The sequence below is a fragment of the Denticeps clupeoides genome, chromosome 3 (assembly GCF_900700375.1).
Source record: "Denticeps clupeoides chromosome 3, fDenClu1.1, whole genome shotgun sequence".
Classification (NCBI taxonomy): domain Eukaryota; kingdom Metazoa; phylum Chordata; class Actinopteri; order Clupeiformes; family Denticipitidae; genus Denticeps; species Denticeps clupeoides.
Window position 1 is genome coordinate 29914074 of NC_041709.1, and position 27816 is coordinate 29941889.

General features: G+C 45.8%; 1 protein-coding gene and 2 long non-coding RNA genes across 3 annotated transcripts in view; all 3 read right to left on the reverse strand.

Annotated features, from left to right (window-relative positions):
• The window catches only part of bcr (BCR activator of RhoGEF and GTPase), a 72421-nt gene extending 45554 nt beyond the window's left edge, over positions 1 to 26867 (reverse strand). The window contains exon 1 of the mRNA XM_028974691.1: positions 25385 to 26867. Within this exon, the coding sequence (XP_028830524.1) occupies positions 25385 to 26867 (1483 nt within the window). The remainder of the gene's footprint in view (positions 1 to 25384) is intronic.
• On the reverse strand, positions 5335 to 8908 carry LOC114787008 (uncharacterized). The gene is made up of 3 exons (XR_003749280.1): positions 8847 to 8908; positions 5711 to 5815; positions 5335 to 5631 (listed from the first exon to the last, which is right to left on the reverse strand). It is a non-coding gene; the product is annotated as an uncharacterized LOC114787008 (long non-coding RNA).
• LOC114787007 (uncharacterized) lies at positions 8914 to 11990 on the reverse strand. The gene is made up of 4 exons (XR_003749279.1): positions 10058 to 11990; positions 9555 to 9668; positions 9320 to 9430; positions 8914 to 8960 (listed from the first exon to the last, which is right to left on the reverse strand). It is a non-coding gene; the product is annotated as an uncharacterized LOC114787007 (long non-coding RNA).
• Positions 26868 to 27816: the final 949 nt, after the last annotated feature.

A 27816-nucleotide genomic window follows, 5' to 3' on the forward strand; every position in this document is an offset into this window, starting at 1 on the left:
CATCAGTCCGCTTCTCGCGTCCTTTCAATGGCTCAACGCCACTTACCCGTCAGAGGACCTGAAAAAAGGCTAAATTCTACTGTCCAGTTTCTGGACCAAGCAATTAAGCAGAGACCCCGCAGTGCCACGTCCCCTCGGCTGCTCACACTGCCGCTAATCGCTCGAATGGCACAATTAGCAGATGAAAAAAGGGGCAACCAGGCAACCCCACTCGGCGTACCCCACCGAGCCTGAAGCCCTTTCAACTGGAATCGCAGTTTCATAATCGGACCTCACTCACATCAACTCTGCTATAATGTGCAGATAATAATATAAAAGTTATAATAATATAAAAGTAATATAAAAACTAACAACGGTAGACTATTTATTTGTATACTGAACTAATATATATATATATATATATATATATATATATATATTTTTTTTATTACTATTATTAAATTAGACGTTGTGCACAGTGTGAGTGAAACCAAATTTGTGGATTAACTACTGACCAACAGACAGACAAAACACAGATGAGGTACTGATATGTGTGACGTAGAGATGACTGTACAATCTTCACAGAAAAATATACTAACATTATCAACATTTAATCTGTTGCACAATATTAAGATCACACACAAAAAAAAGCACATTAATACAGTTTCATTCCTTTCATCTGGTAAAGTCCACAGCGAGAGTGAGTGAGCGAGAGAAAAGACAACGTTAGATGGGTGGTGGAGTGCCACCCTTGTGTCATTTGATGCCTTCCACAGTGCACACTTCACAGCCATCAGTGATTTTCCCCACAATATAACACAGCAATCAGATCCACCAACCAGCAGCAAGGGGAGTGTTCGGTAAAATAATGAATCCCTCACTTGAAGTGAAAGTGAAGTGATTGTCATTGTGAAACACTGCAGCACAGCACATGGTGACACAACGAAATGTGTCCTCTGCTTTTAACCATCACCCTTGGTGAGCAGTGGGCAGACATGACAGGCGCCTGGGGAGCAGTGTGTGTGGACGGTGCTTTGCTCAGTGGGACCTCAATCGGGATTCGAACCGGCAACCTTCTGATTACGGGTCCGTTTTGTTACTGTGACGGGTGTGAAGGAGAGGATGGCTGAGGGCGACGCAACAACAAGCGGCGCACTGTGCTTAGCACCAATGCATTAGTCTAATTACAACTCCCTTCTGATGTAACGATCCCGCAACAATCCTGATACGAGAACCTCTCTGTGACTCGAGTCAATAATGAAATACGAAACAATGTGAAATATGAAACTATTCTCGTCTGCTAAAGAGAAAATGCTGAGAACAGTTTGCCTATTTTCTACATCACTATTAAGAATCATTGGTGTCTCACACTGAGCTATGAAAAAGTTAATCATTAGAAAACATTGGATTTATAGTAATTTCTTGCTGTTTGAGTTGAGAAATTTGCAACCTCACTCATTTGTGTCTGCAAAGACTGATGTATGTAAATATCGCTCTTGTAAGTATGTGGCCCTAGTCACCCTGGACAAGCAGTCGGATGCCACTTTAATGTGCATGTGACCAAAGGCCATGTAGACAGTGTCATTTGTGCCGGCAAAATACGCTGAAGAGGGAAGTGTAAACACACGGCCGCACGCGTGTGCTTTGAGCTTCCATTCTCACCTCCAAATGGTGCCTGATGACCCAAAATTAGCAGCCATAATTAGTGCCTGCCCAGGTCAGTAATCTGCTTGAGTAATTAGACGGTTTAAATAGCTCGGAGTGGCCGCAGTGGCGCAGAGTTCGGAAGGAGGGGTGGGGGTCAGGGCTCGGTAATTGCTCCAATATGGAGCCTGTGTGCACAGACACTCTCACACTCAGAAACACGCACAGAATGGAAGTGGTGAATGAAAAGCACACACCGCACACAGCTGCGCAGCCAGGCGGCCTGTGCTCGCGACTGGGCCGTGTTCCGTCAGCTCTTTATTCACACAGCTGCAGCCAAACACGCTAACAGGGGCAGCATAGCATTTTACATTACACAGTACAGGCCAAAGGTTCGGACACACCATCTCATTCAATGTGTTTTCTTTGTTTTCGCGGCATCAAAGCTATGAATGAACACATGTGGAGTTATGTACTTAACAAAAAGTGGAGACCTGGCCTCCACAGTCACCGGACCTGAACCCAGTTGAGATGGTTTGGGGTGAGCTGGACCAACAAGTGCTAAACACCTCTGGGAACTCCTTCAAGACTGTTGGAAAACCATTTCAGGTGACGACCTCTTGAAGCTCATCGAGAGAATGCCGAGAGTGTGCAAAGCAGTAATCAGAGCAAAGAAACTAGAATATAAAACATGTTTTCAGTTATTTCAACTTTTTGTTAAGTACATAACTCCACATGTGTTCATTCATAGTTTTGATGCCTTCAGTGAGAATCTACCAACGTAAATGGTCATGAAAATGAAGAAAACACATTGAATGAGAAGGTGTGTCCAAACATTTGGCCTGTACTGTAGGGGATGCAGGAACAAAAATCATTCAAAAAAAAAAAAAAAAAAAAAAACAGCTTTTGATCCTTTGCCACAGTGTGGCAAGACATAACTCACAAAAAAACAGGGGTGCTAGCATCATTCCATAAGCAAACTCGAGGCATAAGGCCACCGGATTGGAAGTAGCTGGGAAGGGGAAATGCTAATGAGAGTCAACAGGGAGGAAAACCCGCAGACAGGCAGCCGACAGCTGGCCATATTCACAGAGGCCCAGCTGACCAATCCGGCCCACCATGCAGAACAAATCCATTTTAATCTCAGCTCTGCCGCTGTCCTACGGTGACGGATCTGTTTCCGATAAACCTGGAGCAACTAAGGACAAAAAAACGCCCCGCGCAAAGGACAAAAGGCAGAAGACGACCGCTGCTGAAGGTCATCTTATTTAAATGGGATCGTTGCGGTAAATAAAAAAAACGAACCTGCCATGACCTTGGACGATCGGTCGGAGCAGACAGGCACATTTATTTCCTGGGTTTCCTGAGCCGACCGGCAGGCAAGGTGGCTCATCTGTATCAGGCCCATGGAGAATCGCATTCGAGTCGCCCTGTTGTGCTCCTGTCTGATGCTATTTTCCTTTGAAGTGAGTAATTCGATTAATCATGTGAAATTTGGTAATTCTAATCACCGGAACGCTCACCTGACTTTTTTGCTTTTCTTGTTCATTTATGGCCAGCACATGCTGTATTGACAGGGGACACATTTTCCAACAATTCATCACTAATAAAAACTGGGATGGGTGGAGCTAAGGTCCAAGGGGGCGGAGCAAAAAGTTCTGCTGCAGCCAGCCGGCAGAGAGAGAGAGAGAGAGAGAGAGAGAGATCGGGGAAAGTATCCCACCTTGCCTTTCGCTGGCCACCAGTGGTTTGCCAAATTTCTGGAGGCATGAAACTCTGCGTCTTCAAAAGTAGCAAATGATTTTGCCATAGATGTGGTGTAGGTGAAGGTAAAAAAAAAAATCACACTGTTGTTTTTGCCCAAAAAGAATTACGTCTTAAGTTGGTGGTGCTTTGCTAAATGATATTTAAAAGAGGTGATGAAGTCCGTTTGCCTGGGCCAACGAACCTCGTCATGTAGACACCATCTGCCATGGATCTTACACCCCTACATTTTAAATGTGAGTTGACGCAAGATTCTGATTCTGAAGCATTTCCAAACGCACCGTCCCCACACACTGCTCCCTGGGCACCTGTCATGGCTGCCCACTGCTCACCAAGGGTGATGGTTACAAGCAGAGGACACATTTCGTTGTGTGACCGTGTGCTGTGCTGCAGTGTTTCACAATGACAATCACCTTCTCCACTTCACCTTCACTCCACAAATGCCTTGCCTGGCCACCCCCACCATAGCTCTTTGTATAATTAGAGCGTCATTTTAAAATCTGATGCCTCTTGGGTAAATAAGCCGTTGGGTAACAATAATTAGTGTTTAATGATTTGCACATGTTGAATTTTAGTTCGTAAGTAAGTTGTTTAGCATTAGCATAGCGCCACTAAGCTAGGGTGACCGGATCTCCTCTTTTCCCCCATACATGTCCTGCCGGGTTATTAGACTTTTCTTCGCGTCAGCGGCTTCTACATGCATACTCGTGCAAAACGTGACTCCCTCCCCACACTGTTGTCATTGCATGAATCAAATTGCACAAGCAACACACTAGCCTACTTTTATTATACATAGCATAAAAGTAAAAATAATATTAGGAGTCCAAATGGCTCTTTGAGTGTTAAAGGCTGCCGACTCCTGCCGGACTCAACCCATGGCCAGAAATGATTCTCTTCATTCATTTATTCATTTACTTTGTCGCCTGATTGTATATTCCTGGTTTTATTGGGAAAGAATCCACCATCAGCTCAGTTCTGAAGCAGCTGCTTTAGGTCACTGCGGGCAGCTGGGACATCAAATCTTTTTTTTTCATTTTCTGTGTGCTTTAAGTGCGCAATGTCACCTTGAATAGCGTGTGGGCGCGTGGGCATGACAGCGAGAGCATTTTTCACAGCACCATGGGAAATCCGAGCCATCAGATAACTGCGCATTTGAGGTCACAGAGAAAAATGCAGCGGTTCCCCTAGCTGAGCGCGCACATGCATTTATAAGGTAAGAAAGGCCTGTTCAGCTGACCTTGGCCATCGGCTGTGACTGCGGCGATGAAACAGAGGGACACATAAACAGAAGCAAAACAGACCGTTTGACGTGCCGGTTACACCCCAGAGACCTAATTATCACCAGCTCAAAGTGTCAGGTACACAGCGTGGTCTGTGGATGGATATTTACAGAGATCTGACATCCGTTTGTGTGTGGGTGTGTGTGTGTGTATATATATATATATATATATATATATATACACACACACACACACACACATACTTGTGTAGCCGCAATTTGGGGACTACATGCACGATGCCACATCGTGGGGACGTGCATTTCTAAAGGCTTTATGAAAAATCTAAAGATAGATTTATGTTTCATTTGAGGCTTTAAAAATGACTGTCACTTTAAAATATAGAAAATACATTAATAAAGCAATGTGACATTTTCCTACAAACTGGGGACCTTGTCTGGTAGACATCACTTGTGAGGACCAGCAGACACACATAGTGAACTGTCTGGTTAACTGTAAGATGTAGGTACTTGTGAACAACATGGGGACGAAACAGCTGGGATGCAGCTATAATGAATGAAAAGATCAAAATTTAATAACATGAATAAAATATTTATTTTTTTTTGCTATTTTTATGTAGCATTCTGAACAGTATTCTGTACATATTTACATTCGATTCAAAGACACTTTACTGAATTGCACCCATTTCCAAAAAAAAAAAAGAGATTCTAAGATCCTTTTAAAACAAATGTAATAACCAGAAATCTAAAATACCAGAAAATAAGATACCAAACAAAATAAAATAACTGACTTTACATTCTTCTTTTAAGGGTAGTGATTTTGTTCTTCACAAAGAACTTTACAGACAACCAATCCCTGTCTTTCAAGGCAACAGGTTCAGCATTTATACAGGCCTCACATTGTTGTTTTCCTGGCACTGTACAAGTTTTGATGAACCTGTTTAGATGCTTTTCAACTGCATTCATTTCATCACTGTCCCATTTCTTTTTCTTTACCACCTTTCGACCTGAATGAACAAAGCACATCAGAAAAAACAGAGATTTTTAAGTTCATAAAGGCTTTCTATGAAGTTTAACAAACAGTACCTTTCATGGTAGTTGTGGTACTTGTTATTTCTGTTGCTTGTTCAATTGAAGATTTCTGGACTTCTTTTGCAGAAGGATCTATGGGTGGTTCTACATCAAGAGCCACTTAAACACAAAACAAATGCATTCAAAATTGTTAAGGATTTGATTCTTTCTTGGAGAAAATACACTGCTCACAAATTAAGGGAACACAGAAATAAGACATCCTACATCTGAATGAATGAAATATTCTTATTAAATACTTCTTTACATAGTTGAATGTGCTAACTACAAAATCACACAAAAATTATCGATGAAAATCAAATTTATCAACCCATGAAGCTCTGGATTTGGAGTCACACTCAAAATTAAAGTGGCAAAACAAACTATGGGCTGATGTAATGTCCTTAAAATAAGTAAAAATGAGGCCCAGTAATGAGGCCTTCACGTGCCTCTATGACCTCCCTACAATGACTGGACATGCTCCTGTTTAGGTGACGGATGGTCTCCTGAGGGATCTCCTCCCAGACCTGGTCTAAAGAATCCGCCAACTCCTGAACAGTCTGTGATGCAACGTGGTGTTGGTAGATGAAGCGAGATATGATGTCCCAGATGTGCACATGGGGTCTGAAGATCTCATCTCGGTAGTTAATGGCAGTCAAGCTACATCTGGCGAGCACATGGAGGGTTGTGCGCCCCCCTAAAGAAATGCCACCCCACACCACTACTGACCCACTGCCACACTGGTCATGCTGGAGGATGTTGCAGGCATCAGAATGTTCTCCATGGCGTCTCCAGACTGTCACATGTCACATATGCTCTGTGTGAACCTGGTTTCATCTGTGAAGAGCACAGGGCGCCAGTGGCGAATTTGCCAATCTTGTTGTTCTTTGGCAAATGCCAAACATGCTGCACAGTGTTGGGCTGTAAGCAAAACCCCAATCTATGGACATCGGGCCCTCATACCACCCTTGTGGAGTCTGTTTCTGACCATTTGAGCAGAGCAGAGAGGCCTGCTGGAGGTCATTTTGCAGGGCTCTGGCAGAGGTCCTCCTGTTCCTCCTTGCACAAAGGTGGAGGTAGCGGTCCTGCTGCTGGGTTGCCCTTCTACTGCCTCCTCCATGTCTTCTGATGTACTGGCCTGTTTCCTGGTAGTGCCTTCATGTTCTGGACTCTACACAAACCTTCTTGCCATAGCTTGCATTGATATACCTAACACTTGAACACTTCCTAACATATCCTAACACTTAAACACTTTTGTTAAAACTGCATATCATATCATGTATGACTGTGTATGTGACAAATAAAATTTGAATTTGATCCTGAACAAGCTGCACTACCTGAGCCACTTATGTCAGTTGTAGACTCCATTTCATGCTACCATGGAGTCTCTTAGCTATTTCACTAAAGCCTTCATTTTAGAAGACAACGTGGGTACCTGCTGAGGCACGTACACAAAACTTGTTGAGTCTTATTAACCTTTCAACAATAGTGGTGAAGCACATTCTACTTTGTAGGGATGTCACATATATTTACATTGAAGGGACTTAATGTTTATTAAGTAAAAGAGAAGTGATTGTCATTGTGATACACTGCAACACAGCACATGTGCACACAACTAAATGTGTCCTTTGCTTTTAACCCATCACCCTTGGTGAGCAGTAGGCAGCCATGAAAGGCGCCTGGGGAGAAGTGTGTGGGGACAGTGCTTTGCTCAGTTGCACCTTGGCGGATCGGAATTCGAGATTTGATATTATGATAAAAATACATTGAAAAGAACAGTTTCATACCTGAATGTGGAAGATACTCTCAACCTGTGAACTGGCAGTGCAATTCTGACTGTCTGATTGCAATTTGACCAAATGTAAAAGTAATGTTTGCATTCTGCAAGCACACTACATAATTTCAAAATTTAAATGTACTAACAGTTATACATGTCATTATCAAAATAGGTGTAGTGTGTGGACTTAGTGTAGAGATTTTTTTAGAAGACAATGTGGGGACATAGTGGGGGAGGTGCAGCACTCTCATCCTGAGTCTTGTGAATCTTTCATAAACATTTGTGATACACAATACTTTATGGGGACTTCACATATATCATGCACATTGCACATTGTGGGGACTTAACGTATATTGTAATTAAAATACATAAAAAAGAGCAGTTTCATACCTGAATGTGGAAGATACTGTCATGCTGTGGACGGTCTGTGCAATGCTGATTGTCTTCAGAGGCACCATCTGATTTGGGGCAGTTACTGGCTTGGTTCATACCCTTTATTGTCTCCTATAATGAACAAAACAGTCAGCCATTAGACCAAACATAAAAGATATGTTGCCATTCTACAACCACACTACATATTTTCAATGTTTAAATGTACTAACAGTTATACATGTCATTAAAATAATTAATTTTGTTACAAAATCCTAATAGATCAAAATAGGTGTAGTGTGTGGACTTAGTGTAGAAATGTTTTTTTAGAAGACAATGTGGGGACATAGTGGGGGAGGTGCAGCACTTCTCATCCTGAGTCTTGTGAATCTTTCATAAACATTTGTGATACACAATACGTCATGGGGACTTCACATATATCATGCACAGTGCACATTGTGGGGACTTAACGTATATGGTAATTAAAATACATAAAAAAAGAGCAGTTTCATACCTGAATGTGGAAGATACTGTCATGCTGTGAACTGTCTGTGCAATGCTGATTGTCTTCAGAGGCACCATCTGATTTGGGGCAGTTACTGGCTTGGTTCGTACCCTTTATTGTCTCCTATAATGAACAAAACAGTCAGCCATTAGACCAAACATAAAAGATATGTTGCCATTCTACAACCACACTACATATTTTCAATGTTTTAAATGTACTAACAGTTATACATGTCATTAAAATAATTTATTTTGTTACAAAATCCTAATAGATCAAAATAGGTGTAGTGTGTGGACTTAGTGTAGAGATTTTTTTTTAGAAGACAATGTGGGGACATTGTGGGGGAGGTGCAGCACTTCTCATCCTGAGTCTTGTGAATCTTTCATAAACATTTGTGATACACAATACTTTATGGGGACTTCACATATATCTTGCACATTGCACATTGTGGGGACTTAACGTATATTGTAATTAAAATACATAAAAAAAGAGCAGTTTCATACCTGAATGTGGAAGATACTGTCATGCTGTGAACTGTCTGTGCAATGCTGATTGTCTTCAGAGGCACCATCTGATTTAGGGCAGTTACTGGCTTGGTTCGTACCACTTATTGTCTCCTAAAATGAACAAAACAGTCAGCCATTAAACCAAACATAAAAGATACGTTGCCATTCTACAATCACACTACATATTTTCAATGTTTAAATGTACTAAGAGTTGTACATGTGTTACAAAATCCTAATAGATCAAAATAGGTGTAGTGTGTGGACTTAGTATAGAGATTTAATTTTAGAAGACAATGTGGGGACATAGTGGGGGAGGTGCAGCACTTCTCATCCTGAGTCTTGTGAATCTTTCAAAAAGATTTGTGATACACAATAGTTCATGGGGACTTCACATATATCATGCACATTGCACAGTGTGGGGACTTAACGTATATTATATTAAAATTACATTTTAAAAAGAAGTATCATACCTGAATGTGGAAAGTCTCAACCTGTGAACAGTCTGTGGAATGCTGAATGTCTTCAGAGGTACCATCTGATTTGGGGAAGATATTAGCTCTGTCTACACCACTTATTGTCTCCTGGAATGAACAAAACAGCCAACAATTAGACCAAATATGAAAGTTATGTTTGCATAACTTTAAAATGCACACTCTCATTCTAAAAGTATGGATAATATCGGGTAATTAAACAGCAGTTTTATACCTGATTGTTGAGGGTGCAGTTATCCAATGAACTTTGGGTGTAATGTAGATCCTTTTCAGAGGCGTTTTCTGACCTGGGACAGTTACTGGCTCCTTCCATTCCACTTCTTTCTTCCTGAAATTATCAAAGGAATCCCCAATAAGTCCCCAAATACTGGTAAAAGATAAAAAAGCTGAACAGTGTCAGGTTGCAAAAGCATTTTTAAATAAATACAGATGCAGAGAATATGCTTAAGTAGGTATAGTGATGATGCATCTTCAGTGAAATAAACAAAACAACCACAATTCTCTAGATTCAATATTTGTTACAGAATTCGAATGCAGGACCAGGGCTGCAAACATATGAAAAGCCCAGTAAACCAATAACAGTAAAATGGATGCGAGCATGTGTGAATTATTCTGATTGTTAAAACTTTATGAACAAACATAATATTACAATTAATTAATACTAAAATCTTAATTTATATAAATATCAGATTTCAAAATATCTTTTACAATTCTTACCTGATTCCTCCAAGGACAATCAGCATCGCCATAATTATATCTAATCTCGTCTCCAGGTGTTATGTCTTTTAAGGCAAAAAGGCACAAATGAGGCTTTCCTTCCACCATGATTCTTTTCATTTTGCAGTTGGGGTTAATGTGATCATCATTAACCAGTCTTCCAAGGGTGCCATCATCCCTTGCAGCATCAATACTGAATTTGAATAAAGAGAATAGTTATTAAATGCAAAATTATACTATTGTTAGTTTGTATTACTTAATTTTATATTAACAATATAATATATAAATTGTTAAACAATTTTTTGTGATCTTGTGATGACACAACTGATATATGCAGACATTATAAATCTACTTCAAATAGCTGAACAAATAAACATTTTTTTTTTGTATTTCTGGAAAATATTCAGACCTGAGCAGGAACCATGCATGAGCTGCTATCTTAACTATTAGAAGCCAACTGTAAATAAGTCAATATAGTATGGCATGTTTACAATAAGTACCTTAAATGCTGACAGACAAATGATGAAATCATTCTGTTCCATCAGAAGAAAACAACCATATTACCCACAATCCCTGTGTGTCTGAGCGACGTTATGTAACCCATTTTGACTCCACATCTGACTTGAAAAAATTAATAATACACATTTAAAGCTGTTATGGGCGGTTTAGCGATGATAAATGATCTAAATGCTCCCCATGCTGTGCAACTCCACACAAGACACGAGTTCCCACATGTGGCAACAAAACTAGAATACTAATAAAAAACTAATACTAGTTTTAGCAGCGAGTTTTCAAATATATTTTTTAAATATTTAATACAGTTATACATCAAAACAAAGGAAAATATATAAATCCATTTGTACTCACGTCCAGAATTTTCCATGCCAGATGAAATCGAACATAAATCCTTTTAGGGAGTTGTGGTAAATTCGCCGTCTTCGTTTACTTTCTTCTGGATCGATAAGGTCTCCTCTGTACTCCAGTATGAAATCTCCTTTGAAAATATCTGACTCGGCAAACACTCCCCTGCCTAATTTGTGAATCACAACCCACATTCATACCTACTTTCCCTCATAGTAATTAGTTTAAGATAATATATCTGCTTTGCTCACCTTTATAGGAATTGATGTATTTAACATCAAGCCCTGCTTTATCACGGCAGGTGGTGATGTGAAAAATGGCATTGTTTATTGGGCTTTGTCGCCTCCGAGCCATTTTTCTTAGCACATTATTTCTCTTACTGCTTAGTGAAAACGTCTATGGAAGATATAGTAATAATTGTAATTTTAAATATCCATAAATAACAGAAACTAGCATGTGCTAACTAAGCTAGTACCATTTAACTAGCTAGCATTGTCATAGCTTTTCTTACTAAAACACTTTACTATTGAAAGAAATATTATTTACCCCTAACACAATGTGTATCATAAAAGTATGAATCTTTAAATGATTTTTTTCTTGCAGTTAAAGTTAGCTTACATAGATCTGGATGGTGCTATAGCTCAGCAAACTCAGTCTTGCTAACTGAGGCACTTATTAACAATTAGCTCTCTCATTGGTTTCTGATGGTCCGTGACGTCATCAAGACGAGCCAATAAGAGTTCAGCATTGCTGTACCACGTGTTACTGTGTGTATCTGCAATTGCAATTACCCTCTTCAACCCTAGTTGGCGTGTACACACTGTGAGCAATTCCAGGCACACACATACACAATGTTTTTCAAGAAAATGTCCATCTTGGGGACTTTGGAGATATTAAAGGGGTAGGCTTATTTTGATGAAATATACATGCTAGCGTAGTTAACTTTGTGGGGACTTGGTTTTTGGTCCCCACGATGACACACGTCCCCACCTTATTGGTGTGCAGTCAGGTCAATGTCCACATATTGGTAGGTTTACAAACACACACACACACACACACACACACACACACACACACATTTTTTATATAATAAAACAAAAGTACACATGACTATGAAATAACACTCGTGAGGTCATGTAATAAACAAAAAACTAAATCGCAAACAAGGCAAAAAGTTGAACATGCGAGTCTGTCCGAAGCAGGCAGCTTTTGCCGTGATGGCAGCATTTCACACTCTTGGCTTCTTTCCACCACCTTAAACAACAGGGACGGTTTCCAACAGTCCTGAAGGTTTACTACAGTGAACACTTTCTTATCAAATTCAAATTTTATTCGTCGCATGCACAGTCACACACGGCATGCAGCGAAATGCTTTACTCATCATTTACTCATGTTAATGAGCATCTCATCTAACGGCTTTTGATGATGACAATAGTGAACAAAATAGCCACGAAGGTAAAAAGAGGCGACTCCATCTCCATAACCGCCGCGGTGTGTTCAAATTTATACTGCCAGTGTGTGTATATCTGTGTATATATATTTACATTTACAGCATTTATCAGACACCCTTATCCAGAGCAACTTACAACCAGTAGTTACGGGGACAGTCCCCCCTGGAGACACTCAGGGTTAAGTGTCTTGCTCAGGGACACAATGGTAGTAAGTGGGATTTGAGTGGGATTTTGTGGTCTTCTGCTTCATAGGTGAGTGTGTTACCATCTACATTACTACCGCTCTATAAAAGAGAAAGATGATCAGACCGTAACGGCTTTGAACATGAATTCCCATTCTGAAAGTTTACAATTTTTTTTTTTAAAAGAGCAAGTGTCACAGCTAACTTTGCATTTCTGTTGGGTGTGGGAGGAGCTTATTTTACTGCAGGGATAATGGTAGTGACCACACTTTGTCCACAACCAGCTCCCAGCACCGTTAAAAATGCACCAGAGTCTGCAGAACGCATTCAGGCTGATGTGACGTTAAAGACAAGCCATCCACATGGACCGCGGTGCCAGGATAGCGAGACACTGAAAGAGGATCCCATGGATCCCAACATGAATGGAGAGGGGCTCCGGATCCACCTCGACCCCCTTCCACTGGAACAATGGCTTTCAAACCTCACCTGAAGTAACTTGGCTGCCAGTCCGGAGAGGGCGGTAGGAAACGTAGGGCCTGAACAGAACAGGCCGGGTGCAGAAATACGAGAAGAATAACTCCCACGCGTCAAAAAGGGCTCTCACGCCCAACACCAGAGCGGCACGGTACATCGCAGACTCATCGAAATAGAGCCTTTCCCTCGCCTGCAGTGGCACAAGTCTTAAAACATTCACAAGCTTTTATAAAAGCGCAAGATTGATAGATCTTCAATCAGTCCATAATAAAATATCAATACCAGTGCTAATAAAATCACTTATCATATCACTTATTTAAGTTAAATGTCATTTTTTAAAATTGTTTATTTATCGTGTTTTCTTCTGTTTTTAACAATGTGCTGACGTGTGGAGAATGGAGTCCCGGAGTGTGAGAAACTGGGTCGTACGTGGGCTGGAAGCGAACAGTGAGCCAGGAGAGATGCGCAAACCATATGGCCACAGCTTCACCCTAACCCCCCCATATATCATGCAGAAGGAGCACGTGCCAGATGCATTACTGCATTATTTCACTCATTCCTACTGTAAGAAAGATAAATAAATAAATAATTTCCTCGTTCTCTAAACTTCATGCCCATGCAGTTGTGTTGAAGTTTCCCCAGATTTTTATTTATACAGTGCACCTTCACCAGTGCAGCCACGGACTCTTCTGTGAGGCTCAGGGATGCTTCTGTGGGGCTCACTCTGGCCTCCTAGACGTGTGAATAATCCATCGTAAAGATCAGCAGAACAACGCTTGAATAAGATGACAAAATGTTGAATTTGTTCATTAATGACGCACTACAGATACAGGCTCCACATGAAGCTCCGCAAATCCTGACAAATGAACAGAAATCTCCAGAAGTCGGCCATCTGGGCGCCAACGGATAAAACGCAACACAGACCCCCCCAATCGCTGAGCCCAGATCGGAGCTGGGCCAGGCCTGAAGAGGGGTTCAGATGCGGGTAAGAAGAGAAGAAGACACCCCGTCAAACGCAAACATGTTGGCCACCACAGTGTGAAGAAAGGGGGTCACCCCCTTTTTCGTTCAATCTCTTCTTTAACCCATAATTATTCACATTTATCTAGAGCGACTTACAATCAGTAGTTACAGGGACAGTCCCCCTGGAGACAGGTTTGATCCTGTGACTATGTGGCCTGGTTCATAGGCGAATGTCACTAAGCTACTAACACCCAATCAGCTGCCTTTTTGGGCAGTGGTGGCCTAGCAGGTAAGGAAACAGACCCGTAATCGACCCCCAGGTTGCTGGTTCGAAACCCCGAACCCCGGCCACTGAGGTGAGCAAAGCACCGTCCCCACACACTGCTCCCCGGGCACCCACCATGGCTGCCCACTGCTCACCAAGGGTGACGGTTAAAAGCAGAGACCATATTTCATTGTGTCACCGCGTGCTGTGCTGCAGTGTTTCACAATCACTTCACTTTCACTTAATTCAGTTGTATGAAAATGAGGAATTTCATCTAGAGATCACACACACAAACAGATGTCAAACAACAACGTCATGCAGATGGACAGACACAGAAGAGAGAAAAGACGGCGACAGGACAGGAACGTTTACTTGGAATAATTACGCGGTTACTTGGACTGTACATGTCGAAAACGACGAACATGACAGTAGTGTTCCGCTCCCATGTCTCCATGTCTCGACTTATCCCCGCGCCTTGATGTCTGTAGGAAGTAACATTACGTTTCATTACATTCCCTCGCATGGCTGATGGTCTAATCCTGAGAGACTCCCATTCACTGAAAACCGGGTCAGTACGTAGAACCGAATAACCCACTAACTTCTGCTCGGTTAAATACATCAACGCCTGCCATCTTAACCGAGATAAGACTTCTTGGGAGGCTCGTCTGTTGGCCTCAGTTCATTCTAGACACATGAGCATAAAATGAATGACATTTTAAAAGTGAGACAATTCAACACATAAAACAAGGCCTACGTTTGCCAAACATGTCCACGTTTAATCTGCCTTGGTCCTTGATGTTGAAGGGAGTTGTGTAGCCATTACATAGTTACAACACTCCCCACTATAATATTCTAAACACAGGAGACCAGCGCTGCATGAGGGTCGATGCAAACCAGTGAGAACAAGGGAAGTGATTGTTGTTGTGAAACACTGCAGCACAGCACACGGTGACACAACAAAATGTGTCCTCTGCTTTTAACCATCACCCTTGGTGAGCAGTGGGCAGCCAGGATAGGCACCCAGGGAGCAGTGTGTGTGTGAGGATGGTACGGTTCAGCAGCACCTTGGTGGTTCGGGATTCGGGATAGTCATGTCATCAATACAAATGTTTACTGAATAAATAGATAAAAAATCTCTTAAATAGTACTTAGGCATTATTACAAAGCTACATATCTAGTTAATTAGATGATTATGTAGGCTAAAGTAAGGTATCAGTAATCAGTGTGTGTGTGAGTGTGTGTGTGTGTGTTTTGACTCAGCTGTTGGGAATATTGCATTGTCTGTTTGTCTGTGTGTAACTAAGGGGGTGGTGGTAGTAGCCTAGTGGGTAACACACTCGCCTGTGAACCAGAAGACCCAGGTTCTGGGGGGGGGGGGGTTATTCTGACAGAGGAACTAGGCAACTCTCTTTCCCACACAACCACACTCTGGCATCCCATATCCACGGCAGTCACAATGCATTTGTTCAGACACACACACACACACACACACACACTGTCATAACAGTGAATAGTAACGTTGGAAAGATAATCAATGTTACTATCAATCTGATCATATCAAGTGGCTTTTTGGTAGTCAAAAGGTTAAGATTCCAGCTTTCCCCTGCTATAAACCCAGCAATAACCTTTGACCTTTAAAACCCCCAATCCCAACTCCATTAATGAACCAAATTTAACCCATTTGTTAAAGCAACCATAAACCCTAATCCCAGCCCCAAGTGTGACACAGAACATGCTTCCATCTAAAGTGCAGGCAGTATGAGATCTAAGCTTCATGTCCTGATCTCTCTCGGAGTTTGTGTGTGTGTGTCCATTGAAATCATCGTCACTCCTCTGACTGACAGATGAATCGACAGCAGTGTGTGAAAATCCCACAACAGAGAGACAGTCAGCACACACATCTTGACTCAGTCTAAACCAATCACAGAACCAGCATCAAAAAGATGGGCAGAGTCAGGTGGTGTGGAGTGTGTGACTCCTCTGTTCCTGCTCATGTTGTGCGTGTGTGTGTGTGTGTGTGTGTGTGTGTGTGAGAGAGAGAGAGAGTGAGGCAAAAGAATGTCACATCAAACATGACAAGCGCCACTGTGAAAATTCAGCTTTGGAAATACCCCCAGACCCGTTCTGGCCTTGAACGGAGGACTTTGATGTCCCCTTGTTCTTGTTCAGTGGAAAATGTACAAACACACACTCTAAATGGCATACAGGTGCCAGCACAGGGATTTTCTACAGGTGACTGCGGAGCAGTTTAGGGACTGGGACAGAATTAGTGGGTGACTTTTTGTCATGTAAAGGAAAATTACATTTTATTTACCTGGCACCACTAGAAAAGTGAGAACAAATGACAGCTGGGCAAAGTGTCCAGTTGTGACAATTCCTGAGACGCTGATGACCATGTGGGAGTCCCGTGCTAAAGCATGTGGGAGGACACTGGGCGTCCTGTGTGCGTGATCTTATGGGGACAGCGAGACATTAAGGCCAGGCAACAAGATGCCACAATGATAATCTGGTTGTTCGCATCGGGGCTCCGCTGGGATTTAGGATTATGGATGATGGCTATGCGTCCAGACAGTTCAGAACATTAAGTGTAATCCAGAAAGTGGCACTCTGAAGGGAGCTGCTGTCCCTCAGCCCCCCCTCTGAACCCTGTAGACCATGATGACCACCACAGTCACAGACTAAACCACAGACTAATTACGAGACAATTAATACATTTATAGATAATTGGTTCCATACAGTAATGACAAAAATACATCACAAATGAATTTTACCTTTCAGAATTTCAATTAATTAAATTAAATTAAATATTAAACGCATTATTATAAAATCAGGTCCATGAAGGTTTCTTGCAATAAAATGGGCCTTACATTAGAAAGTAGTAAGTTATTTATTTACACAGAATTGAAAGAGAGAGGGGAAAATATATAAATATATTAATTAAATCAGTTCATAAAATAAGTAGTGGTGGGCCGTTATCGGCGTTAATGTGCTGCGTTAACGTGAGACTTATCGGGCGATAAACAAAATATCGCCGTTAATCTATTCACAAAGTTGGTTTGGGAGCTGGGTCTATACTACACAAGCTATTGTGCTGGAGTTAAATAGTTATACTAGATTTATAAGTATATTTCTTCTTTCTTGTCTTTTATTTTCTTATTTTCTAAAGACTTTTATTTTGTTTTTGAGACCCGGTTCAGGTCTCTTGGACACATGGCGTGAGTTGTGAGAGGTGCATGGGGTTTCTGTGCAAAAAGTTATTTCTTTCATTTGAATTTATGTACATATTAGGAATATTTTGCATGTGTGTTATATTGTGAATATTTTTTTATGTTCTTTTAATACTGTATATTGTAGAGAGAGGTGCAGAAAGACGCGATGTGTGACGCGATGTTCTGACGCGATGTTCTGACGCGATGTTCTAATGCGACCTTGCTTTTAGTACAGAATACACTTTGCACAGAAAATCTCTTGGGTGTCAGCTCATCATTTGTGGTTCAAGAAACTAAATCAAAAAGTTACACAACGCAGAAGAAGAACCGCTACACTATGATGACTTTCACCTTGATATTTTAGCGCGGATGTATACCTAGCCGAATTGCACTGTAGGGGGCGAGAACGAGTCTTTGAACTGTGAAATGACCACATCAAACGTGACGTGGTAACATGGATGCAGCTATTTAACTGAGTAAACAGTTGGTAAACACAAGTACATCTTATTGAACATAATTTATTTTCATCACCAATTATCGTAGTAGACCAGCTTTCTCAGGCAGTTTGTGATGCATTTTGGAAACAGGAGATGAGCCCCTGGTCTAATTCGCCACCTGGCTTGAGAAACCAGTTCTCAAAGATTTACTTTTAGTCATTATTTGGGTAGCACACATATTCTGAATGCCTTCGGCAGAATTCAAATAAGACATTTTAATCTAGATTAATCTAGATTAATGTAGATTAATCTAAAATATAGATCGAAAAAAATAATCTATAAAAATAATCTATACATACATATATATATGTGTGTGTGTGTGTGTGTGTGTGTGTGTGTATATATATATATTAAGTCACACTTGCACAGATGCAATGGACTATTTATGCAACGTCCATTTGCTATTCCTCTTCCATAAAAAAGGAAGGAAAAATGGTTACTGATGGAGAAGTATTTCTGATCAGTTCTGAGGGTGGACTGTGCAGCCCAGCTAATATTTTCCCTGTTCTGTGTGTCACTCCAGCTGCAACTGGGGAGTCACAATACACTCAGTGTGTTTGTGTGTGTGTGTCTGTGTGTGTGTGTCTGTGTGTGTGCTTGGCCTCTGCACACACACCCTCTGGACACACGTGTGAGGTCTGGCCTGGGTAAAGTGCTCCATTGTGCCCGTGTGGCTGCCAGGGCCCATATGTCTAGGGTGGGTCTCTGTCCGACAGGGTCACACCCTGCACCCTGATCCCAGCCACATGCTGCCGATCCCGCAGAACGTCACTGCCAGACACACCTCTTTACATCGCAGTTCCTCAAAAAGCCGATCTTAAACCAGGCATGTGGTTCCCAAATAAAGAAAGAAATCTGGAGCCTATCCCAGAAATCTGTGGGGGATATACATTATCGAAGCGAGAAGATGAAGCTTGTGTAGCGGGGCAGTGGTGGCCTAGCGGTTAAGGAAGCGGCCCTGTAATCAGAAGGTTGCTGGTTCGAATCCCGATCCGCCAAGGTGCCACTGAGGTGCCACTGAGCAAAGCACCGTCCCCACACACTGCTCCCCGGGCACCTGTCATGGCTGCCCACTGCTCACTCAGGGTGATGGGTTAAATGCAGAGGGCAAATTTCACTGTGTGCATCGTGTGCTGTGCTGCTTTGTATCACATGTGACATTCACTTCACTTCATGTCAGAGGCTGACACATACTCTATACAAACTAAAAAAAATAAAAAAATCTGACTCCTATTCGTTTTAAACACATATATTCAGCCTGGAAAATCATCAATATTCCACAATACTATTCAATAAAAGCCATTAACGTATCCACTCCAACCTCCTCTATTTGCCTTTTACATCCCTCCATCCTCCAACTTTACTCCCATTCATTTTGTATCTATAATTAGTCTTGAAAACCCCACCCCAAAAGTAAATATCTGATCTCTTTTAGCTCAGTTGGATATTTGCATATTTTTATTATAAAAGTATATGCTCCAAGAAAAAGAACTGGTAAATTCACTCCAAAAAAATAAATAAAAACAGGCACCTCTGGGCTCATTTTGTCACTTTTGTTCATGTTCTCCTCCTCTTTCATCCTTCCACTCTTTAATTACTTTTCCATTCCGTGTACTCCCTCCGTTTCCGGGACTCGGGACACTGGCACCTTCCTCACTAACAAAGCCAAGAGAGCGGAGCCGGGTGCTGGAGAGGTGCTGGAGAGGTGCTGGGAACAGAGCGCTTTTTATCCCCAGTCTCCTCCTCCCTGTCCAGGAGACCGGGGCCCACTCACATTTTGGGCATAAGAGACCTAGTGTTTGGGTTTTGGCCATCCCCGTGGTACGGCTGGTATGGGTCTTCGGCTACAACAAAACCAAAAATCCCCAGAGGGAGCGCGCATCTAACGGCTCAAACCATACACGACACACACATCTTGCGCCAAGTTCGAATTTAGGCCGAGTTGTGTCGCTGTGTGTACATTCCAGCCAGCAAAAATGCTGCAAGCAAACCTCAAAAAGGCCACAGAGCAGACAAACAAGCAGCTTACGGGAACAAAAATGGAGGCACGAAGGTGCTGCTCAGCGCAATGTTCATGGCTTTTAAAAGAAGAGTGTAAATAGCAGGTCCAACGCATAAAATAAGAAGGTAAGAGTCGGGGTTAGGACACAAAGATGAGTCTTCAAGAGGGACGGTGCTGCTTTGATCGTGGTCTGTAGCTCATTCCACCATCTGGGACATTAAGGCTAGACTGGAGTCACCTTCTTGTGACCTTTAATAAAGGAATGCAGTGGTTTGGATAGAGTAAAGTCTCGTGATGGAGTAGGCGACCGGAGACCCAGAAGTATGTATGTATTAGTTGACATTAATCCGATTCAGGTTGCGATTAATGTGTGAATAAATTGCAGATAAATCGATTGACAGCCCTATTGCTTTAACATGTTCAGCCACGTCTGAGGAAACGAATATGCCCTGGGAGGCTTTATTGAAAAAGAATGGAAAAGATTTTTTTAAAGAACAGCAGCAGTGTAGCACTATTACCTGGACTTACTTTACTTTTAAAATAAATGGCTTTTTTTTTTTTATATAAAATAAACGTACTGAAACAGATTTACTGCAATGTGGACCCAGGGCTGGCATGGGCAGCGCGGCTCCTAAAATATTAGGGTGAGAGGAAAGCCACAGACATGGAGGTGTGCGATTCCCTCGCTCAGACCTAAAAATAAAGGCCTCCATGCCGCACCTCGGTGTGGCGGCCACGGACAATGAGGGCATTCAGCGCTGTCATGTCGCCTCCCTCCATCCATCTCCCTTTCCACCTCTCCACCCATCCCTCTCTCTTCTCTCTAGCTAGGCTCGTCCTGTCCTCGACCCTTCCAGAGGACCCGCATCTGTCCCCTGTCCCACCTACATCAGCGGCCACACAAGTCCAGAGAGAGCAGCGCCTGGCCGGTGCCGCCCGGGTTATTTCTGCAAGTCGAGTGGGAGTGTGAATGGGCTGTGACCTGCCAAGCATCTCTCGTAGGCCTGCAGCGCGAACGCAGTAACGCAGATCCCGGTCCCCGCCGCCGCCCACCCACACTGCACCGACACCGGTGGTACGCCACAGGCAGGCAACGTACTCACGCAGATTTCAATCTCAGAAATGAGTAGAGAAGCTTGTTGGTGGGACAGTTTGCTCCATTTGTCACGGCAGGTCAATCCAAAGTGATTGTTGTTTAATCGTGGGACGAAGACGTGACTGTCACAGACTGATGAATGGTGCGTACATATGATGCAAATGACATGATCACATGAGCTGAATTCTAACTTGGGGTAGTCTGACCACAGATCATCAGTAGGGTTAACGGTAACGTCATCTGGTGAGTCCCTGACGCGGACATCAGTGCAGGACGAGGGCCAGTGGTAGCCCTATGGGGTGAGGAAGCGGATCGATAATCGGAAGGTCGCCACCATCCCCACACACTGCTCCACGGGCGCCTTTCATGGCAGTACAACACACTGCAACCGTCCTATAGCCTCCGTCCAGACGCTCGTTACTGCCATTATCTTGCGCTGCTCACATGGGGTGGGACGATACAGGTCACTCACGATTAATTCTGTGGACCACGGTAATGACAATATCACGCGATATCTGCGATATTCAATATATTGGAAGACATTTCATCAACGATATATCACGATATGTGTGACTGAAAACGAAAAATAAGGAATAATAAGGAAATCTTATGCATTTATTAAATGCCAATATTTCCAACATTGTGCAAGGAAATATGCATTTGCATAATAACTCACTGCCTCCTGGTCTTAAATGTAAACACTGTACAGCTAGACCGATAAAAGTGCACAAACGTTAAAAACCAACATGAACATTAATTAACATGCGTAAACCATGATACTGAAACGTCAGTAGTAAGTTGCTGTAACGTACTCGGTTTGCCCTCATTATCACCTGAGAGTTGTTCACCGTGATGGTGAACGAGGTGCACTTGCACGTTCGTTGTGTTGCTGTTATATTTTATCTTTGCAATGCAGTTCGTGCAGATTGCGTAGTCTTTATCCAGTGCCTTTCCGTCGACTGTCTCGTAAAACCCGAAGAGTGTCCACACTTTCGAGTGGAAACTGGCGGGTGGGTCTTTGATTTTTTTTTTTCCGCCATTCTCTGCGCTTCTTCGCTGTTGTTGTTAGTTAACTTGTGTTCTTCGCCGGCCGCCGTTTGCGCCACTTTACCCCGATTTACTCAAACAGCGCCCCCCGTAAACAGAATGGTAGATATTGGGTAGTGACAGTGACAATTGGTTCGATTATGTGTATCTATTATTTACTGCGACAGAGAGCACAACAATATATTGCAATATCGAGTTCTTTTCCCACCCTTACTGCTCACCAGGGTCATGGGTCAAATGGGGTGGGGGGTGGGGGACATTAGCAGTGTTTTACAATCACTTTCACATGGCGGTCATTTCGGTAAAAAGCAACACAGAATACGCCGTACATGTCTGTTATGAGACATTTTTCGAATTCTGGCCCAAAAATTAACAAAAACGAGGGCTCGTGTGAAAAGAGAGGTTTCGGGCTGGAATTATTGTTTACAGCCTGGTATTGTTTTCATGGTGAAATAACTACTAACTCACATCCGATGGAAAAAACCAACCCCGGTGACGCGCCAGGCTGAAGAACGGAAGACCATCAAGATGTTCTGACGCGGCAACACTCGGCATTGAAGGATCTCATCAGATCTACTTACACGCCAGCGTAACGTACACACAGCGAGAGGCGGGGCCTGAGGTGTTCTTCTTCTCCCTTTAAAACGCGGGCCCCAGATCACACTCTATTACACCCGGAGCGCAGTTATTACGCTTCTGCTACTCCGCTCTCCGCTATTTCTGCTCCCGTTCGGGTACCACGGTGCTAATTTGGTGCTCCAACAATGGAGCGGAAAGCGTGCGAATTTCCACAGCGGCGCACGAGGCAGCTTCAGACTCACTCAGCATGGAAAATACCGCCTGTAATAGATGATGATCATTTCTTGGAGGGTTCTTGCAGGGACGTCTCTTGCTGAAACCCCCGCCATTTCGGAGCATTGCGAGGCGATCGCGAAACGTCTTTACGCTTTACGCAACAGGACATCCACCATGGGAACCAAAGTGGGGGGTCACACACACACACACAAAGAGCAGGCCCTGTAGTGCACCACCCAGACAGGGAGAGGGGAGGGATGGAGATGGAATTTTCATCCTTCAAGAGCTGCTTTGACGATTTAAAAAGAAAAGACAATAAAACGTCAAGCATGAAGGTCCAACAACAGCTGCTGTTCACCCAAACACACACACACACACACACACACACACACACACCGTGCAGCCGGGAGCTGAGAGCGTTCGCACTGTTACGCAACGGGCGCGTTCCGCCCATCTGCGCCCGGCTCGCCCCCGCGTCCACGTACACTCCTCCGCCCGTTGGCTCGCGTCTCTCCGCATTACACCGGTCCGGTCGGGACAACACCGGCAAATCAACGCCTTCGCACGTTGGCGTGAAAAACGCTCGTGATTGCCGCCATCTCCCCTGCGGAAGTACGACTGGTAACAACCGCCAGCGACCCGCACACGACCCTCTACAAAAGTGACGAGGGCTTCCCAAGAGCTCTTCAAAGCCGGAATTCCAGTTATTTATTCCTCCACTCCGGCTAACACAACGCGCGCGCAGCGAGATAAACTGCGGCCTGCCGCAGCCGGCTCAGTTGACCATGAGAAGCGGGATTATCCGCGTTTATTAGGCAGGCTGGTCAGGAGACCCAACTTGTCTGGTTTTCCTATTTCCTGTCATGCAGACGCCCTTAACCAGAGCGACTCAATCAGCAGTTACAGGGACAGTCCCCCCCAGGAGACACTCAGGGTTAGGTGTCTCGAAAAGGGACACAGTGGAAAGTAAGGGGGGTGTGAACCTCTGACTTTGCGAGTGTTTTTTTTTTTTTTAAAAGTGAAACACTGCATCACAGCGCACGGTGACACAACGAAACGTGTCCTCTGCTTTTAACCCGTCACCCTTGGTGAGCAGTGGGCAGCCGTGACAGGCGCCCGAGGAGCAGCGCGTGGGGACGGTGCTTTGCTCAGCGGCACCTCGGGATTCGAACCGGCAACCTAGAGGACTACTACCACTTTTAAGTGAGGGGACCCACACACACATTAAACATGCCCCGTTACACTGGCTTCTTGGCGGCCCCACAGGAACAGATATCTGCTATCTCCCTCCCTGCACAAAAGAGGACTTGGACTTGGCAGGAGAACAGGGCGCGGTGTGCCAGCATCCCGCGGACACTGTCTGCTCCACACCACTCGCCCCGCGCCGGGCGGCCAGCGCCACACATCTCCGCCACCTGCTGTCACCGCGCCCGGTCTACGGACCGGCGAGAGACGCGAGGACCAGTCCAGGACAATTGTTCAAAATGTCTGGAGGAGAGCTGAAATCCCGCTGCTGCTTTCCGTTAAGCGAATGGAGGCGTGGCCAAAGTGCCAGCTCCCTCCCGCTTTCCCTTTTACGCGGCAGATGCCGATCCCAGATTCCTGGGAGCGGCTGGAGGCGGCAGATTCGGATTTACTGTTGCGGGAGCCGACGTTCCAGGAAAGGCTCCCACACAGGAAACACACACACTCCCTGTTGCGCTGTTATACACGTGTGTGTAACTCACTGTCACCAATTGTGGTGTCCCTGGGTTTAACAAGATTCACCCGTTTCAAACTATACATACACTTCATCACACACACACACACACACACACACACACACACACACTCTCATGCTTCCTTCACTACAGTTCATCTGGGGACCTCATCTGGGCGCCTGGTAGCAGAACTGGGCTAGAACCCTGACTCATAAATGGTGACAGAAGCCAACCTGGGGAGGGGGGGGTTAACTGCTGCGGGCCGAACTGATGGGCCGATAATGGCCGCCCGCAGCCACCGCTTACCCCAGACAAAGAGGCCGGTCCCTGGCAGAACACCGTCCATCACCTACAGGGGTACGTTCGCTAATCGGCTGCCTATTCAAACACACTCGCCCGGAATGGCGGGTCACGACGGGCCTGCCGGTGACCGGCTGAAATATCCAGAACCAACAGACAAGGTCCCGCTTGGTGACAACGTCAGAGCCGCATGCCTACTACAGGGTGGTCGTAGCCTAGTCGGTAAAACACTCGCCCATGAACCAGAAGACCCAGGTTCAAACCCCACTTACTACCATCGTGTCCCTGAGCAACACGCTTAACCCTGAGTGTCTCCAGGGGGGGACTGTCCCTGTCACTACTGATTGTAAGTCGCTCTGGATAAGGGCGTCTGGTAGATGCCGTAAATGTAAATGTAGCATGAGACCAGACCTCGGCCCCAGCTGCCCGTGTCGTGCGCTCATAAAGAGAGAAAGAAAGAGGAGGGGCCAGCAGCAGTCACTTACCCAGGTCTCCATGGAAACTGTTGTCATGGGAGGCCCTGCTGGACTGAGTGGAGTCTCCGTCGTGGGGCGGCCAAATCTGACCGGTTTTCCGGACGCCAACGATGGTGGCCTCAGACACGACCACGTGGCCCTGCTGGCGGTGGCGCTTCTGCGACTGCGGGGTGGGCGGACTGCTGCTGTCGAAGGACTGCTGGGAATTCTGGGAGTTCTGGGATGGCGAGCGACTCTTCTCACGGAAGGGCCGGCAGTACGCGGCAGTGGGGCTGGGCGACACGTGGCTGGACTGGCCCGAGGAGAAGTCATCCTCGCTGGACGTCAGGTTCTCGTTGGAGCTACAGTCGGGCGTGTAGCCGCCGCCGCCACCGCCTACATCTTCGAAACTCCCTGGCGAGTAGGACCGGCGAGGCCAGGTGAGGTGATGCTCATCCCCACCGACGTTCCCGCCGTGGTCCCGCATTACCACGCCTTCACCAGACGTAACCCCGCCCACGTAGACGCTGCTGTATGGCTGGAAGTCCGAGGGCTGCCACGGAGGTGGGGGTGGAGCTTGCTGCTTGGCGCCATTGGCTCGGTAACGGGGGCTTGGCTCCCCATCCTCATATTCGGCGTCATAACCACACGTGCTCTCAGTAGAGCGCCCTCTGTAGACGGGGCGGGCGCGCAGCTCCCCCGCCACGGTGGCGAGGTTCCCTGGGAGCGAGTGCAGGGACCGCTTGCGCTCCATCTGCATGGCCTGACTGCCCAGGGTGGCGATCTTGTCCGGAACGTCGACCCTCACCGGGCCCCTGTCGTGGTGGAACTCCACGTTGCCGTAGAACGGCTTTTCGTGGCCCTGCCCGACCTTCCCGTCCGCAGACGAGTGCGAGTTGGCTCGCTTTATGCGCTCGAAATTGGACCGCAGGGCCGCCACCCCCAAACCCATCCCGGGCTTGTCTTTGAGCGACGGGTCACTCGGCAGGTCCTTGTCCGGTGCAGGACAAGGGTGGGGTCTTCTGGGGGAAACGCCCCCGCGCTGTTTGGAGGGGGAAAGGCCATCCGCCTCGCCCGCCGCCCCGGGCTGGTGGACCTCGAAAGCCGGCTGCAGCTCGAGGCCGTCGCCGTGGGAGGCCGACTTCCTGGCCGGCGGGGGCCTGGGCTTGGCCCTGGCCTCGCCGGCCGGCTGGTAGCGGCCGCGGTCGCCCTGTTCCTGCGCGTGGAGCTGCGGGGGGTCGCCGGAGCCCTCGCCCGCCTGGCCGGCCTTGCGGAAGCCCCACCTCTGCCGGTCGTAGCTCTTGCGCTCCTTGGCCAGCAGCGTCTGCAGGTAGATCATCCGGAAGCGCTCCTTGTTCACCTCCAGCTCCAGGCGCCGGATGGAGGCCTTGCACTTCTCCAGCTCCTGCTCGATGCCCCCCACGGACCGCAGCTCCATCTTCGGGGGGTCCGACTCGGGGAACTGCGCCTTCCACGCTTCTATGAAACCCACCGGCTCCACCATGGCGGACATCGAACGCGACACGCACGCGAACACGCACACGCAGTGGCCCCGCTGTCCTCTCGCCCTATTGTCACGACTAGCGGAGGGCGCTGAAAGTGCCCATCGGCGTCCCTCGACGTCCGAGAACGGTTTTCGGTCGAACGGTTTCTGCAATCGCTGCGCCGTCGGTCCGTGCACATCCGCGGGAGACCAGTGTTCGCATCGTCCCCGCAGGACCGCTGGCAGCCTTCACGGAGGACACAATGACAGCATCTGTCCGCCGCTTCCACGTCGGCGCGACTCAGTCTGGAAACGCGACAGCAACAACAGAAAGAAGGAAGAAAGGATGGAAGGAAGGAAGGAAAAGTGCCTGTTTATTCGCCTCACGGAGGGTCCCGGCTCACACTCCGCCGTTGTCCCGCGTCCCCTCGCCGCGCGTCATCCTCTCCCGACCCCGCCAGTCATGGCTCATCCACGCGGAGTGGAGGTGGGCGACGATCCGGGAGAAAGAGGACCGGAGGTGGGCGACGAACCGGGAGAAAGAGGACCGGAGGTGGGCGACGAACCGGGAGAAAGAGGTCCGGAGGTGGGCGACGATCCGGGAGAAAGAGGACCGGCTCGGCGCTCCGGCGCGTCTCTCGCCGCGAACTGGCTGCGGCGGGGAGGGGCGGGGCTACGCGGGCGTGATTGACAGGCGTGAGTCGCCTTTATGTGTAAAAAAAAAAAAAAAAAAAAAAAAAAAAAGAACAGCCCGTGTTGCGTTGTGAACGTGGTTGTAAGGCAGGCTAATGATGCGCGTTTTCCCCGCTGTTGGCGTCCGCCGCTGCGACCCGTGCGTGGACGCGACCTTTAACCTGCCCCGCAGGTGATGTACTTGTGGGCGGCGGGAACGGGACGCAGCAGCGTCTCCTGTCGGCCTGCGGTCTCCTCCGGAGAACAAAGGAAGGGTCGCCGTGGAAAAAAAAGACCACCCCCGCCG